At 43.9% G+C, this 13808-nt stretch overlaps 1 protein-coding gene across 2 annotated transcripts in view; it reads right to left on the bottom strand.

The window, feature by feature from the left end:
- Positions 1-13808, bottom strand: part of CHD9 (chromodomain helicase DNA binding protein 9) — a 174241-nt gene that overhangs the window by 122352 nt on the left and 38081 nt on the right. For both annotated transcript variants that reach the window (XM_075837529.1, XM_075837530.1), the window contains exon 2: positions 8538-10074. In XM_075837529.1, coding sequence (XP_075693644.1) covers positions 8538-9953 — 1416 coding nt within the window. In that variant the 5' untranslated portion in view covers positions 9954-10074. The remainder of the gene's footprint in view (positions 1-8537; positions 10075-13808) is intronic.

The raw sequence follows: 13808 nt of genomic DNA, 5'->3' as shown, positions 1-13808 counted from the left end.
ACTGGTACTATTAATACTGCTGCTGCTGGTAATAGGTGTGCTACTACTGGTACTATTAATACTGCTGCTGCTGGTAATAGGTGTGCTACTACTGGTACTATTAATACTGCTGCTGCTGGTAATAGGTGTACTACTACAGGTACTATTAATACTACTGCTGGTAATAGGTGTGCTACTACTGGTACTATTAATACTGCTGCTGGTAATAGGTGTGCTACTACTGGTACTATTAATACTACTGCTGCTGGTAATAGGTGTACTACTTCTGGTACTATTAATTCTGCTGCTGGTAATAGGTGTGCTACTACTGGTACTATTAATACTGCTGCTGCTGGTAATAGGTGTACTACTACTGGTACTATTAATACTACTGCTGCTGGTAATAGGTGTGCTACTACTGGTACTATTAATACTACTGCTGCTGGTAATAGGTGTACTACTGCTGGTAATGTGTGTACTACTACTGGTACTATTAATACTACTGCTGGTAATATACATGTACTATAGCGGATATGTGTGTGTAATACTACTGTTGGTACTATTGGTATTAGTGCTGGCAATATATCTGTGTGCTACTACTGATGTGTACTACTGCTAGTAATTTATGTTTATTGCTGCTATACTACTGCTGGTACTTTTAGTAATACGGCTGGTAATGTGTGTACTACTGTTAGTACTCTTGCTCTAACTTGATATTACTACTGGTACTATGTGTACTACTGCTAGTAATAGGTGTGTATTACTGTTATACCACTGCTTGTACTTGTTAATACTACTAATGGCAATATGTACCAATGCTGATACTTTTAATACTGCAGGTATGGCGTATGTACTACTGCTTGTACTACTCCTGGTAATCTTTGTACTACTGCTGGTACTATTGCGGATATGTGTGTATTACTGCTGGTATGTATCTACTACTGCTATTACTTTTGGTACTACTACTGGTAATGTGTGTGCTATTGCTGGTAATATGTGTATTTCTGCTATACAACTGGTACTACTACGGATTGTAATACATGTGTACTATAGTTGGTAATATGTGTGTACTAATACTATTGGTTCTACTGCGTGTAATATGTGCTCTACTGCTGGCAATATATCTGGGTGCTAATACTGAAAATATATGGGTACTACTGGTAATGTGTGTGCTACTATTGCTGGTACTATTGGCACTCGTGCTGGTACTGTGTGTACAACTGCTAGCAATATGTGTACTTCTGTTGGTACAATAGTTACTACAGCTGGTACTATTAGTTTCCCTGCTGGTAATGTCTGTACTATTGTTAGTAATATATGTAGTAATGTATGGTAATAACATTGCTGGTACTGCTGATGCTACTGGCACTACTGTTGGTAATGCGTGCACTAATGTTAGTAGTTTTGGTACTACCATGGAAAATATTTATTCTTGCTGGTAATATACTATTGCTATTACTATTGGCACTACTAATGGTAATATAGGAGTACTACTGCTGGTACTATTGATCCTAGTACTGCTGGTAATACACTACAGTTATTAATATTGGCCCTATTAATGGTAGTATGTGTGTACTACTGCTAGTAATATAGGCGTACTACTGCTGGTACTATTGATACTAGTACTGCTGGTAATATGTGTGCAGCGGTCGGTGCCAGAAGCAGGCGGCTTCAACCACTGTTTAGCAGTCGTACTGCAGTTCTGCTCCTATTTATGTGAATAGGAGCAGAGCTGCCGTAACCGCACGGCCTCTACACAGTGGTCGAAGCCTTCTGCTTGCGGCACCCGGAACAACTGACCAGTGCAGGGTCTGGGTATCAGACCCCCACAGATCATATACGGATGACCTATCCTGTGGATAGGTCATCCGTATAAAGAAGAGCCCCCCCCCCCCCCCCCAACATGGACAACACCTTTAATATTTCTCTTCACTGGAACGGAGAGGCCTAAACAAACCCCTGGAAAACAACACCATAGCATAACCCTCCGCCACCAAACTTTACAGTTGGCACAATGCAGTCAGGCAGGTAACATTCTCCTGGCATTCACCAAACCCAGACTGGTCCATCAGATTCCAGATAGAGAAACACGATTCATCTCTACACAGAACACGTTTCCACTGCTCCAGACTCCAGTGGCGGCGGCTTTACACTACTGCATCCGCTGCTTGACATTATGCTTGGCGATGTAAGACTGGCATGCAGCTGCTCGGCTGTAGAAACCCATGCCATGAAGCTCCCAGGGCACAGTTTTTGTGCTGATGTTAATGCCAGAGGAGGTTTTTACTCTGCAGTTAGAGTCAGCAGTGCGTTGGTCACTTTTATGCATTATCCGCTTCATCATTCGGCGATCTCGCTCTAACTCGGCTTGGTCTGCCAGTGCGTGGGGGAGATGCTGTGGTTCCTAATATCTTCTATTTTGTAATATTCACAAGAACAAAAAAAAAAATCTAGGAGGGAAGACATTTAACGAACTGACTTGTTACAACGGTGGCATCCTATTACATTACCACACTGGAATTCAGTGATCTCTTTAGAATGACCCATTCTCTCACAAATGTTTGTAAAGGCGACTGCGTGGAGTGGTGATTGATACAGGAGTATAAAATCAATGAGACAATGAAACACCTGAATTCTATGATTAAGGAGGGGTGCCCCAATACTTTTGGCCATATAGTGTATGTGTACTACTGCTGGCACGGTTACCCAATCTATTTGGCATTTAGAAGATTCCATCCAACAAAATGGCTGCGCTCGCTGTGTGGACAAAAAGGATGAAGCCTAAACCCAGCCCCCTGCACCTAAACTCCTGGCTCACGTACACCAGCATTAAAGGGCAGCTGAACGTTTGACAAACTTCTGACATGTCAGAAGCTTGTATTGGTGGGCACTGCTCGTGTGAGTGCTCAGCCGCTTCGTGTCTGTTTAGTTGTTTCTCGAAAGAGATGTATCGGTGTACGGACTCAATAGAAAGTCTATGAGCCCGTACTCCGATACATCAGCTTTCTGGAAAAAGCCGAACAGCCACGAAGCAGCTGAGCGCTCACATGAGCAGTTCAGCTGCTTCGTTCTAGCGAGTGGTAGGGGACTCAGTGCTAAGAACTCCACCAATCCAAACTTCTGACATGTCACTATGACATATCAGAAGTTTGTCAAATGTTTAGCTACACTTTTAGGAGGGACGACCTGGCTCTGAAGAGAAAAACGCACTGCTTTTCTATTTTAATTTTCAGGTTTTCTTGTTATATAGGACAGATGAGGAGCATTTTGTTGTTTGTTCGGGTTTTAGGTTTCGTGGTCCTTTTGTTTGTGTTTACCAGTGGACTTTAGGTAAGAGAACATGAATACAGGGACCCTCTTTACAGCATTTCTAGAACTGTACAGGGACTGCAGTAAACTTGGCAGATACCAGTAGGAAATGTGCCCATTGTTACTACGCAAGTACGATCATGTTCTTTTCTCACTCCGCAGGTCACACTTCCTATAGAAAAGGCCGGAGAGCTACTATCTATAATAAAACAAGAAGAAGAAATGGAAAACTATACATAGAAAAAACATAATACACCGGTGCCCAGGACCAGCACTGCCAACTGTTGGCCCAGGTGTGTTCCTAAGAGGAAGTTAGGCTGCCCACAATCACTGACAAGGTCTATATTATCCAAAAAGTGTCTAAATAAAATGGTACCTGGCCAGTGGTTGTATGGGGGGGGGGGGGGGTGTGTTAAAAAAAACCAAAAACATTATTCCATTTACTCGAGTGAAGTGGAGCCGCAACCCTAGGGGTCTGATTTAGAAAAAAAAATTAAACAAAAGTGCATCTCAAAAGACTCAGACCGAAGGCTTGCTCTGTTTTTCAGATTTTTCATTTTCACCGCAAGTGTAACACATTTCTGTTTATGTTCCCATTAATGTCAATAGGATTTCAATGCCATCAGCTGGCTGCAGTTCTCTTACCATTGCTTTTCATAGGCAGAATAGTGTAATTTGCTCCACTATACTAAGAAAGAAAGGGACAAAAATAAAACATAAAATTATTAGAACATAGGATTGTCCTATTAGGGGATATGGGCGTCATACGCGGGATCCCCCACTCAGGAACCCTTTTGTGAACTATAGCAGACAGCCATATTTAGAATGGCTGCCATGTCATTATGTATAGCTGGTCGCAACTTTCCTTGGCCACAGCTGACCAGAAGCCAGAAGCCAGAAGCCAGACCCATTTTTAGAAGGAGTTTTATGGTGCGATAACCCCTTAAATTGGATCCGGAAAGATCTGTTTCAGTCAATAAACAAACGGATCTGTCGTGTATCAGCGAGTAACGGAGCCCTTAATGCAGATTAAATAAAACCTTAGGCTGGGTTTACAAGCTATAATTTTAAAGAGATTTGACTTATGATCCGATAAGAATGAGACATCGGCAGGCCGGACATTACTGCACTGATGACTGAAGAAGACTCCAGTTTACGCAAAGCAATTACCCCAACTGGACTGGTTTAAAAACATTTTTTTTACAACCTCGCTTTTTCATACTTCATTTTTTGCGGTATACGGTTGTATATATCGTACAGAGGCCAAAAGGAGACTCTTTTGGTCTCTAGCAGACTAATATACCCCTTACCCTAAGGAGATGTTGGGAGCTTCCCAATGTACAAGCAAATTGTAGGGGAAAAACGTAGTGGACCCCCAGCCTTAAAAAAACAAAAACAAAAAAAACCCATTAAGTACTGTGAATTTTTGGTGCCTGAAGAAAGGGCACGGGGATGACAAACTCTGCACACCTGCAGAATACATACACCATTTACAACGCCTGTATTCTGATGACCGTGCATGGGAGAGAAGCTGCAGGGAACTTGATGTCCCTGCACCTTCTCTCAGCTATTACCCCACAAACACCGGCTTGTAAACGGAGTGATTTAGGTAACAATCGTAGATTAATATATAGCTATACATTAACTGCAATTTTAAAGGTTTCTTTTCCAGGTTTTACTGTACGCCAATACTATACAAAACACATTATGATTTGTGATTATTATTATTCTGCTGCTTTTCATATTAGTTTGTCAGGCATCTCAAGCTTCCAGCCTGCAGGAGCCCGTATAAAAATTCTCCTATCTGCAACTATAGAGAGAATCACCCGGTAACTAAACTTTAAAAACATTTGACACGTCATAACGACATGTCAGAAGTTTTAATCGATGGGGATCCGAGCACAGAGACACTCACAGATTGCTAAAATTAAGCAGCAGAAGTGCTCACCCAAACGCTACTGCCACTTCGTTTTTGCAATCGATGGGGGGCTCAGTGCTCAGACCCCAACTGATCAACACTTCTGACATGTCACTATGACGTGTCAAAAATGTAATACTCCCTACTAGCTGGATCTCCGCAAGGGAATCCGTTCCTTCCAAGAGATGTGTCAAAGGCATCTCATTCAGTCAACCAGAACCCAACCCTGTACTGATGAGCAACAATTCTGAAACAGCATGGTCTACAGATAAGGGTCTCTTGTTTGGATATTAAAAGGGGTTATGTGGGGACCGGACAGTATTAGCAGTGTACTCCCTGAAGTATGAGAGTACACTCGCCCATATACCTTCGTGCCGATTATGAGATTTTAATAGAGTTTTACAGCACTGACGGAGGACCGGAATTCTAGAGTACTCACATACCGCAGGGAGTACACTAATACTTTTCTGTCCCCACATAACCCCTTTAACTCAAGGTCATGTTTCAAAGCTCTATAAAAGAACTGGACAGTGACTTACAAAGAAGTCACCTAAAGGTGGCACCAGAGTTTTCTTCCTTCAGGAGATCTATTTTTCATGCTTTAAAAGGGGTAGCTAAACGTTCAACAAACTTGTGACATGTCTGAAGTTTTGATTGAGGGGGGTCTTAGTGCTCGGACCCCCACCAATCGCTAAAATGAAGTGCTCACGTGAGCGCTGAGCCGCCTCGTTGCTGTTCGGCTTTTCCCGGAAATCAATGTAGCGGTGTACGGGCTCAATAGAAAGTTTGTGAGCCCGTACACCGGTTCCAGGAAAAAGCTGAACAGAAACAAAACAGCTCAGCGCTCACATGGGCGCTTCTCCCGCTTTGTTTTAGCGATTGGTGGGGGTCTCAGTGCTCGCACCCTCACCAATCCAAACTTCTGACATATCAGAAATTTGTTGAACGTTTAGTTAACCTTTAAACTACAGGAAGAAAATTCTGTGAAGTATTGCAGCTCCTTGGTACGTACCTTTGATGACCAGTGTCTCAACTATGAAGAATACCGGTATGATGGTTGAGCAGGGTCCAATGGATACTATATGGCCGGGTTAAAGGGAACCTGTCACAATTATTTAGGCTCCTAAACCAATACTACGCCAAAGTAGCGGACGGTCATAATATTATAAATATGCCCCTGTATAATCCGCCAGACATAGAACATAAACTTATAACAGCGCGTGCATTGTATGTAAATCACTGTTCAGGAGTCATCTGGGTGGTGATGCTCTACTGAACAGTCATGTGTGAATCCAGCTCTACGTATGCGTCCCGTCCAAAATAAAAAGCGGCAGTCCCAAGAGCAGATTTGAGACAGACTGTTGCACAGACTCTACCTGCAAACATTCATGTGTAAGGACTACATAAGTTCCGAGAAAAAGTCCTATCCTACCAAGTCTATATAGAGAGGCTGTAAGGAGAGAATGCATATAAACAAAAGCAGCTGCCTCCAAGGATCACATCCTGTTCTTATGTATATTGCAAAGTTATATCTTAAAATCAGTTAACTAAACAAAAATACATACTACAAAGAAAAAAACATGAGAAAATGAATCACAACAGCATTTAAATGACCAAATCAATCATTTCTACAGAAGGGAATCTGGTAGGTTCTCTCAGGGTTTTGTCTAGGAGATTGCTATAGATAAAACCACCGTTACTGTTTCGCTGGACCAGAATTACATATGATCTCCATTCTGTCATAAGACGGCTGTCTATCAGTTTCAGTATGTATTCATCTTTGGGTCTTGAACTTTGGTTACGGTTCCAGGAAAGCTTCAAAACTATTTTTGACTGTAAGAACAATGCAATCTGCAGCGATAGGCTTGTGATAAAAAAAATAAAAATAACAGAACCCAGTTAAAGTCATTGGAATCAGTTGGTGACCACTTGGGTCTGTCATATGACTGGTCCCCCGCCGCGTCATGGATGCCAAAATAAATGGAGGTCATGGCTCTAGTGTGAACAGAGCCTAAATTGTCATGTGATTGTGCATCAACAGGTGTACTAACTATTGAAAAAGTGCATGAGTATTAATTATGTAATGATTTTTACCTAGCGACAATATTTAAAAAGGAACGGTCAGTAGGTTTGGAGCCACTAAAATAGTTAGTAAAGTAACTTACAATTTACCGAGATGATCCCAGGAGAGGCATCATACGCTTGTGCATGGGGGACAGTATGCTGCGCATGCAGTGTGTACGGTCCTCCGCTTCGCAATGCGCATGCACTCGATGCCACCATATTCCCCTAGGTAAGTTCTAAATTACTTTACTAACTACTCCTGAAACCGCCGTTTTTCACAATGGCAGGTTAGCAACATTAATCGTTAGCTGCATAACAGCATGCTGGTGGCTTAATGGCTCCAAACCTGCAGACCGCTTCCCCTTAAAGGGGTACTCCAGGAGTATATTATTGATAGTCTAAAGGACAGGCCAATAATATTAAATGCCTGAAAAACTCCTTTAAACTGTGAACAATGCTTAGGACATAGGCTAGAAAAAAAACAAAAAAACAACTTGCACCCTTCACTTGAGCCTTAGATCTGCTCTTGCGCCATGCACTACAGGTGCTAGTATGCACTGCGGGCACATGAAGCCAATGATTGGTCCCCCTTCCCTAGCAACTTTTGGCGACTGTTAAAAACCCATATTTTGCTATGCATTCATAAAGTCATGTCAAGGAAAAACTAAAAATGTAGTTTTAAGCTAAAATGAAAGCCTTGATTCTAAGGGGGTCCCAGAGGTCGGACTCCAACAGGTCAGAAAGTTAAGGAAGATCTAAGGGCCTGTTCACATCACCGTTCGCTTTCCGTTCCGGGGTTCCGTCGGGTGAACCCCGCAATGGAAAGTGAAACCACAGCTTCCGTTTCAGTCACCATTGATATCAATGGTGACGGAAACAAACATCGCTAATGGTTTCCGTTCGTCACTATTCCGGCAGGTTTCCGTCTTTCCGATAGAATCAATAGCGCAGTCGACTCCGCTATTGATTCAGTCGTTAAAACGGAAACCATTAGCGATGTTTCCGTCACCATTGATATCAATGGTGACTGAAATGAAAGCTGTGGTTTCACTTTCCGTTGCAGGGTTCACCCGGCGGAAACCTGCGACGGAACCCCGGAACGGTGATGTGAACAGGCCCTAACCCTTTAAATACCAACAGCAAAAGGTGGCTTGTAACACAGACTGCATACACTTACTTTCAGTATATAGAATGGGATTGATAGCGTCCCTCCCATGGCAATGTAATAAAAAAAAAAAACTAAAATGCAACATAAATGGAAAATTACCTTTCCCTGTGAAGCCACGTACTGCCTGTCATGGATGTGGAGGTGGTTGGATATGAGTGGATTCCATGGATTCAGTTGTTGGCCTGGATGTTGAGAATTAAGTAGATCACTTGGAATATTTATCTGCTGTTGTTCGATGGGAGTCTCTGTGCCAGGATGATTTAGGACAGTATGTCCTGAACTTGAGCCATCTTGAGAATATGTTGTATCATCAAAATGTGGCAGGAGGTCTTCCTGCAACAAATCCACTGGATCAAGCCCAGTAAATGGCTCAGATTGAGAATCCACTTGTTGCAGCAGGTTGTCTTCCAAAGGTGAAAAGCCATTACTCTCCAAATGATCATTAAAGTGGCTCAACTGAACAGAGGGACCATCTGGAGTTGGGAAGTTCATGGTCATAGGAGACATTTTTGTTCCATTGTAGTTACCCTGAGGATGTGAAGAATGCACCATCTGGAAATCATTAGAATGCAGTTGTTCACTAGGGTTCAGAACGTGCTGACTAGGTTCCTGCTTGGCTCCTAAATCTGAAAACCCTGGGCCTTCGGTGAAATCGGACAGAGAATGCGTAGCATGGTTTAGGTGATTGTTGGAGAAGGGATAATGAGAAGAAAAGCTTGGTGTAGCAGTCACAGAACATGGCGCCGGAGAGTGGTCAACAAACGCGTTCTCGTGCTGAGCGGCAACTGGATTGCCACAGAAGTGCAACGATGTTGACGTTGATTGAGAAAACGGTTGTAAAGGCAAAGAATCTTGTGGTGTTGGGTTATTGACCATAGGGATTTGTTGGGCGTTAGAAGTCCTATGGGGTAAAGACACATTAACATCCATGAAAGTTTTTGGTTGATTTAAAGTTTCCTGACCGGTGTTCAAACTGTTCCTATTGTGCTGCTGTTGTATTGAGACCGGCGGTTGCTCGCTGGTCTGAAACAAGGCAAAATCATGGTGTGTAACAAATCCTTTACTTTGCTGCATAGTCTGAGAGTGTCCGTGTTGTTGGCTGAATGGGGAGCCATTCTGATTTGGGATAGCTGTGGCAGTTTGGTGACCCCACATGGGGCTTCCATCATCGGCAAACATGCCATTGCCTTGGCTCGGTGGATGTATTGGAGAGCAGCTGAACTGTGATCGCGGAGACAGGACACCTTCCACTGGACTGTTGTATGACTGGCTTACTTGGTGCAACTTAATGGAATCAAATTGATTAAGTGTATCAAACTCATTGAGTTTTTGGTGCGTCGGAGTGTCCTGCACGTGGTTTAAGGAGTCGACGTGGAGGGGTTCAAACTCTGCACCAAGGTTCAATTCATCAACCAGGGACACTGGATCATGTTGAGCAAAGGCATCATCAGACAGACCCAATGTTTCATCAAAGAGGTGAGTATCATCAAAAAAATCCATCATGGGATCAGTCATATTGATAGTCTTAACTGCTATGAGCGCTTCATTAAGGGCAACTTATGTCAGGACCCAAGCCATGGCGGAGTGGTTCCTCCGAACGGGAGATTAAACATGATTACATTATTAGAGAATTGGCCTGGAGGAAAAAATAAAAAAATAAAATTAGTATAAAGTCTAACTGTAGCAACAAACTAAAATAATATGTGTAAAGTTTTTTTGGGCAACCGAGGTAAAGGCTCCATGGCTTCTCCACGGGACGTAGTAAAATCAACATGGTCTGACTTTTAGCACTAGCAGCATGCAACTTTTTTACCAGATGAAAACTAAGTTGCAATGCGGTTGCGGCATACCTACGTTATTAACACCGAAAAAAAGACGGCGGTCGTGGAGCTCTAGCGTCAAAAGAAACTCATTTTATAGTTCTGTGCAAGTCTGTGAAAACGTTACTTATCTTGTGTTGATTTTGAGCTATATACTGTACGTAGTTTTTTTTTTTGTCATTTACACCCTATGTGAACATTTTACAAATGCTGATTTCTTCTTGGAATCTGTATGCGGTTTATCTGCACTCTGCAGACAGTCAGGTGACCTAACAACTGCAGACTGTCACCTATGCTCCCACAATGCACTGCTTGCGGGAAATAGAAATTCACCAGATTTCTACATTTAGCATGTTACATGTTTTAGTCACCATGAAGAGTAAAAAGCAGTACAACTTCAGTAAAGCAAAGTATTGGCAAATACATTCAAAATGTAGATTCAAATTGGGGAGTGTTGTACAAAAGTGGAGTTTTTCTTTTACCTTCAGGACGAAGCCACTTTTTGATTTTTCATTTTTGTTTTTCACCTGTTTTCCACCTTACGAGAGCCAGAAATCTTATTTTTCAATAGAGTGGTGTGAGGGATTATTTAATGCGGGAGGAGTTGTAGTTTTGATTGGTAGCATTTACGGAATGTTCACAGGGAGAGTTTTCGGTCGTTTTTCGGGCCGTAAACGTCACAAAAAACGGCTGAATAAAAACGGAAACAGAACGCCTCCAAACATCTGCCCATTGATTTCAATGGGAAAAACTGCGTTCTGTTCTGACGGGCCCTTTTGTTTCGCGGCCGTTTTGAAAAACGGCCGTGAAAAAGAAGTGTATGTCACTTCTTCAGCCATTTTTGGAGCAGTTTTTCATAGACTATAGAAAAACAGCTCCAAAAACGTCCGTAAAAAAAAAAAGCTGTGAAAAATGCAAGTGGCTTAAGAAAACTTCTGAAAATCAGGAGCTGTTTTCCGTTGCAAACAGCTCTGTATTGTCAGACGTTTTTGAGTTTGTGTGTGAACATACCCTCAAAGTACCGTATAATGTACTGGGAAACTGAAAAAAAAGAAACGTTCTTTGCGGGCTGAAATTGGGAAAAACTGATTCCTCCATTTGGTGTTTGGGTTTAATTTTTACCGTGCTGTAAAAACGTTGACTTTATTCTGTTGCTCAATTCGATTATGGGGATACCAAATTGATATAGTTTTACACACACACACTTTTAAAAAAAAAAATTGTTTTGTTCCAACACATTCTGAGAGCCATAACTTTTATTTTTTCGTGGACTGTGCGGTGTGAGGGCTTAATAGAGGCAGAGTGAAGGCAGCCCTGGGGGCCTTCATTAGGCCCCTGGACTGCCATGACCACCATAGTCACCCCCGAACTCATTGCGGGGGGGGGGGGAGGAGCTGTCGGAGGGGGCCACCTCCCTCTTTTCAATGCCTCAGATGCTGCAATCGTGATTGGCCGCAGCATTTGAGGGGTTAAACAGCCAGGAACAGCCCGTCCCTCTCCGTGCTGTCCCAAAATGGCTGCAGAGTCTGAGACACACTCTCTGTTCACGGATTGGCCAGAGCTGCTCTCATGATGAAGTGTCTCAGACTCTTAGGCCTCATTCACACAACAGGGTCAGAGTGTCGGCCGGGAAAATCGGCCGTTTTTGGCCGATTTTCCCGGCTGGTTTGCATCCGTTCCGATTCCATTCCGGGCCGTGTTGCCGTTTTTACTGGCCGATTTGCATTCGTTTTTTTCCCTGACCGTTTTTTAATCGGATGAATTTCATTTGTCAATTGTTTTTTTGAGTCAACCCACTATAAAACACACCCAGTAAAGTCACATGATTGCCAGTCAACCTTATTACTTATTATTACTAATAACGTTCATTCTTTTACTTCATTCGTTTTCAACATTCTTTTGTATGTCCCCCTGGACAGAGCGCTTGATGTCTCTGTCCATATCTGGATAGGGACATTAGGGGCAACTCCTGAAGTGGAATCTCCATGTGGCCGGTGATTCCACTTCAGGAGTTTCATCAAGCGCTCTGTCCAGGAGCGGAATCCCCGAACACACAGGGATTCCGCTCCTTCAGGGAGCTAGTCGGGCTAGCACATAGAGCAGGGACGAAGCTACAACAGTAGCAGCCGCAGCAGCTGCTAGCGGCACCATCGGCCATGGTAGGTGTCGCCGCTAGCAGCCAATATGGCTGCTATAGCTGTAGCGACGCCTGAAGAAGCGCCAGGGCGGAAAGGAGGCTGATTCGCCGGGCCAGGGAGATTTGGGAAGGGAGCCATCACAGCGCCCCCTTCCACCTGCTGTACACCCCAGCCCTGCCACACAGTACCCCTGCACATAGAGCAGGGACCTCGCTACAGCAGTACACCCAAAGTGTTACCTCCAGCATACAGCGCTTCTTCTGAATGGGATACACTCCTCCTCCTCACATGCACTCTGCGCTGTGAGGAGGAGGAGAGAGTGAGCGAGCGACGGTAGACCCGGCCATCACTCGGGACACATTCCGGTGATGGCCGTGTATTAGCCGGCCCCATAGACTTCTATGGGAGCCGGGCGGCAGGGTACCCGGCCGAAAATAGGGCATGTCCCATTTTTTGACGGCCGGTCTTCCCGGCCCGTCAAAAAAAAAAATCGGTCGTGTGAATAGCCCCATTAGGGATCTATTGTACCTAATGCAGCCGGGTGACGGCCGATTTATGAACGGCCGTCACCCGGCCGGGAAACCCTGTCGTGTGAATTCCGCCTTAGGCCGGATTTACACAAGCGTGTACGACTCTCAGAATATGGCAACAAAACTCACATTTTATTTTTAAAGCGTAGCTAAACGTTTGACAAACTTCACACTCAGCAGCTTCGTTTCTGTTTGGCCTCATGCACACGACCGTGTTTTTGCGGCCGCAATTCCCCTGAAAATCCACGGGAGAATTGCGGCCCCATTCTTTTCTATGGGGCCGTGCACACGACCGTAGTTTTTGCGGTCCGTGCACGGCCCGGGAACCCGGACCGCAGAAAGAACGGGCATGTCTTATTACGGCCCGGTTCTGCGGTCCGGGCTCATTGAAAACAATGGCCGCGGCCATGTGCATGTGCGGGCGGCCTGCGGCTGACAGTCCGCAGCCGGCCGACCTGAAAATCACGACCGTGCACACGGCTACGGTCGTGTGCATGAGGCCTTAGACTTTTTCCGGAAAGCCGATGTCTATGAGTCCGTACTCCGATACATTTATTTCCGGAAAAAGCCAAAACAGACACGAAGCGGCTCAGCGCTCACATGGGTGCTTCGTTCTAGCGATGGGTGGGGGTCTCAGCGCTCGGACCCCCACCAATCCAAACTTCTGACGTCACTATGACATGTCAGAAGTTTGTCAGACGTTAAGCCACACTTTAACAATTCGTTTTTTCCTAGTAGAAATAGTGAAACAGAAAAAAATAAATATATATATATATATATGTAAATTTGATATCGCTGTAATCGTATTGACCTGCAGAATAAAGTTAACATACAGTTTTTACCGCACGGTGTATGTCGTAAAACCTAAACCCCCCAAAATAC

Source organism: Rhinoderma darwinii, chromosome 9, assembly GCF_050947455.1.
Source record: "Rhinoderma darwinii isolate aRhiDar2 chromosome 9, aRhiDar2.hap1, whole genome shotgun sequence".
In the NCBI taxonomy this organism is placed as follows: Eukaryota; Metazoa; Chordata; class Amphibia; order Anura; family Rhinodermatidae; genus Rhinoderma; species Rhinoderma darwinii.
The sequence above is the reverse complement of the archived record's forward strand: the minus strand, read 5'-3'. Positions and strand labels throughout refer to the sequence as shown.